Source organism: Salvelinus sp. IW2-2015, unplaced genomic scaffold (assembly GCF_002910315.2).
Source record: "Salvelinus sp. IW2-2015 unplaced genomic scaffold, ASM291031v2 Un_scaffold2115, whole genome shotgun sequence".
NCBI classification, from domain to species: Eukaryota; Metazoa; Chordata; class Actinopteri; order Salmoniformes; family Salmonidae; genus Salvelinus; species Salvelinus sp. IW2-2015.
This window is the reverse complement of record NW_019943452.1, coordinates 10,421-14,674: the sequence shown is the minus strand read 5'-3', so window position 1 is coordinate 14,674 and position 4,254 is coordinate 10,421. Positions and strand designations below refer to the sequence as shown.

At 44.5% G+C, this 4,254-nt stretch overlaps 1 protein-coding gene across 1 annotated transcript; it reads left to right on the top strand.

Annotated features, from left to right (window-relative positions):
* Positions 1–956: 956 nt before the first annotated feature.
* On the top strand, positions 957–3,850 carry LOC112072986 (thyrotroph embryonic factor). Its single transcript, XM_024140355.2, has 4 exons — positions 957–1,193; positions 1,889–2,299; positions 2,709–2,926; positions 3,189–3,850. Exons 1-4 carry the CDS (start codon positions 1,154–1,156, stop codon positions 3,402–3,404), a joined length of 885 nt encoding a protein of 294 aa, XP_023996123.1. The 5' UTR covers positions 957–1,153; the 3' UTR covers positions 3,405–3,850.
* Positions 3,851–4,254: the final 404 nt, after the last annotated feature.

Genomic DNA, 4,254 nt, shown 5'->3' with positions numbered 1-4,254 from the left:
CAATGTATAATGCATCCTGTATTGTAGAGGAGAAACTGGATACAATGCATCTTCATATAAAACGTAAGTAAGTATCCAATGTCGACAGGGATCCTCAACTAGATTTAGCCGCGGGCAAATTCTTTCTTGAGCGAGTGGTCGGGGGCGGACCATCATAAAAAAGAAATGATTAGGCGGGTGGTCACCTATCATCCCCCTCAATCCTAATTGCCATATATCACTCCTCACCTGTCCAACTGATAGCTAGTGTGTGGTGAGAGTTCTGGCACAAAAATGGTCCCAGTGCATCACTGAGGTGGGTGCTACACATTGATGTTGGGTGAGGTGAGTTTCACCCTACTATGTATAGCGCTTTGAGTACCTCAGTTTGTAGAAAAGTGCTATATAAACCCAATCAATTGTTATTCATTATTATTATATGATCACATATGACTCTATGGGTGGGAATACTTGGGAACAGATGTACAAAATTAAAATCACTTGGAGCTGATTTCCTGGTGTTTTTATCTCCAACAATGAAAACAAAAAAGGCCCCCAAAAAAACCGCCGCCGTTTGGGGAAGCCTGGCCTACGATTTGATGTGGTTGACATTAAATGTCGCGAAGCATTCTTGTCCTCGTCTCCTCTAGTTCCCAGGGTCAGTGAATGGCCATAGATCTAGAACGGTATGACTATCTGGTTTAGCTAAATGTAGCAACAATAGGAGTCAGGAGACACTATGTTGACATTCTGCACGCAATGTACAGTTATTTCCGTACGAAGGATTGAAATGGAGTGTTCCTTCAGCCAATGAGCTCCAGGTGGGTTCTACTGCTTCTGTTTTGACTGGCTCACCAGCGAGTTTTCTATGTCAGCCACTTAATATTAAAAGATACATTTGTGACCAATCCGCGCCGAGTATTTTCTGAAGAGGCGTATAGCTCATGAATAAGAAAACAGCGCTCGCAGTAGGCTTCGACCGATGGGATTTGTGGTGTTTGTTATGACAACGTTTTAATTTGTGAAACAGGTTTCAAAGCAACAGACTGAAACGCTGCTTTGACTTAATTTATCCACGGATATTGCTAACAGTGCCTGGGAAACTACACTCAAGGCGCCTCTGCAGCCTAGGTCGAATCCACAGAAATCGTTTCCTATTGTTTTGAAGAAGATTATGGACATTCCCCCACCTAATATTCTCGAAGGCGACGATGGTAAGACTAGCCTACTGGTTTCGTTTTGGATGAAGAGAGAGATCCTTTCCAATTTACACATTTTTTTATGTGAACTGCATAGATCTGATGTGATCGTTGACTTCGCGGACATGTTGACTGGTGTATGGAGACGTAGTAGTGCTTCTAATGAGCGTTTGTGTACCCTCAAACAACTGGACACATTTGTTTTTTAATCAGCTGTGTTTGATAATTATATATGACTAGTACAATAGTTGTTCAAATGTGTCAAGTATAGAGCAGTACTGGGGAAGGAAACCCTTTGTACATTCTGAGTGCTGTGCCAGTTTCCCCTGAGGCACTGAACTGAGGGAGGAAAAAAGAACATAAAGTTCTCACACCTCCTTGCTTGTCCTAGAGCACTGCAGTCAAACCATTTTTCACATACAATATGAGTTCATAATTTTCTTGCATTTGAAGGGCAATTAATATTTATTTTCATGTTCGTTTTTGTGTTTAGGGGCTGTGTTGCCAAGTCCAGATTTCCCTTCCTCATTTTTTATGGGTTGATGCACCCCCCCCCTTTTCTTTTACCTCATTCTGTAATTTCACCACTTATTTTTTTTCTTCTACTTTCCATGACATCGGACATCTATCTTCCTTTATATAGCATCCTGTTTGTGTTCACATGGTCAATAAACCGTCACCCATTATGCTCTTCACGGTTATCTCCGCAGAAATAGAGAAGAAGAAGTTGTGCTCTGCCGATAATGGCGAGGCCGGTGTTGGAGGGGCCAGTGGTGGGACTGGAGGTACCGGCATTGGAGGGGTGTCCGCCTCCCTTACCCCTGCCATCTGGGAGAAGACCATCCCCTATGACGGAGAGACCTTCCACTTGGAGTACATGGACCTGGATGAGTTCCTGCAGGAGAATGGCATCCCAGTCACCCTAGAGGAGGAGCTGCAGAAGAGCCTGGCCCAGGWGGAAACCAAGGGGACAAGACCCCCTTTCACCACCTCTGACACAGAGACYGTCACACTCACCTTAGAGCCAGCTGAACAAGAGAAGGAAGAAGAAGATGGGGACGATGAAGATGCTGTGTCTGGGTTTGAAGCAGCGGAGGTTGAAGTGTCTAAAAATAAAAAAGGTACATTGTTGGGGCCCATTGTTAAAAGCCCAGACACGGTACCACTGTAAAACATTCTACCTTTGAACTCAACATGCACATATACTGACACTGTAATAGACGCTTGCAACATGCTGACACTAGATACTCCCATATTGAATTCAAATGTCAAATAGATGTACCTGACGCACTCGACACCTTGCCTCCAGTACACACATGGACACACGTACATGTGAAATCTGAGCTCTACAGCATTAGCAAATGGCAGTATTCATATAGGGCTGACCTTAGTATGCCTTAAGGAAAAAATGTAGCAAACAGTTGTGAATTATCAATTAACTATAGCCTTCAAGATTATAAAAATATACATAACAGCCACCAAAATAAATAAAAATATACTCCTCATTGAACTCACTTTGTCTCCCTCTAGAGGGGAAGTCTGCAGACCGACTCACACCCACTCCCATCGACCCGGAGGACATTGAGGTGGACATCAACTTCCAGCCGGACCCCACAGACCTGGTGCTGTCCAGYGTGCCTGGGGGTGAGCTGTTCAACCCACGCAAACACAAGTTCTCTGAYGAGGACCTCAAACCACAGCCCATGATCAAGAAGGCCAAAAAGGTCTTTGTGCCCACTGAGCAGAAGGTAAGATGACCGGTGAATATTTGTTTCAGGGAGGTGATGAATGATGGAACTGGTTGTTCTGTAGTAGGATAATGAGAATGTAGCCACTGCAATTGGGCACCAAATAATCATTGGTTGATGAAGATTGTAGTATCACTATGTTACACCAGCAAAATTAATGAGCGAGTAGTAAGCCATGAAATAAAGAGGCTTGTCTGGGATTAGGAATGTTTCCACAACACTGATTCTATTATTTTGTATTACAATCCTCTGTCTCCCACAGGACGATAAATACTGGTCGAGGAGGAAGAAGAACAACGTGGCAGCCAAACGTTCACGTGACGCCCGGCGGCTGAAGGAGAACCAAATCACAGTGCGCGCTTCGTTTCTGGAGAGGGAAAATGCAGCGTTGCGGCTACAAGTGGCTGAGTTGCGAAAGGACTGTGGTCGCTGCAAGAACATTATGTCCCGATATGAAGCCAAATACGGACCATTGTAAGGGACAAACTTATTCTTTTAAGAAAAGAACCGAAAAATAAAAACGTCCCCCAAAATACAGAAACAAAGAGAATCTGAATTGCACCTCTTTCTTGGTGAACACCGGTCACTGCGTCAAGTTCTAGATCCTTTCCAACACGACAGTGGAGGCATGGATACACACTGTCAGTGAGCCAGGCAGCAACATGACGAGAGGTGGACACGAAGGGTTGTGGAGAGCGACTGGCTCCTACACATACAGGGACTCAATTACTGCTATTCAGGTCTTATCACTGGCCAGACGAGTCAGAGAAAGCTGCTGGAGAAGTTACACACACATTTATACAGCGTATTAATGGGTTGTTTTGTGGACCAAAGCATGAACATCATCAGTGATCAGTAGTCAATAATGAAAGTTGTCCCCCTGCCCTCTTCCCACTGTTTGCAGTAACTGACTGTCTCTCTCCTCTGTTTCAAGTACTCATGCAGAGGCTCTGAAGAAGGACATGTGAACTCTTGATTTATTCATAATGGGGTAGGGGAGAAAATGATGAATAACAGAAAGGACAGATTAAGGGCTGCACCGCCGTGATCGTACGCAGAGGAAATAATTGATATTGGTCAGAGACAGGGCGAGATAGTTGTTGTCCGGTCACAGCTCTTCCATGTCTCTTTGCTTGTAAAACACTGAGGTGTGTGTGTGTGTGTGTGTGTGTGTGTGTGTGTGTGTGTGTGTGTGTGTGTGTGTGTGGTGTGTGTGTGTGTGTGTGTGTGTGTGTGTGTGTGTGTGTGTGTGTGTGTGTGTGTGTGTGTGTGTGTGTGTGTGAGAACTACATAGTCTTCTCCCTGCACACATAGATTGTTACCCCTGT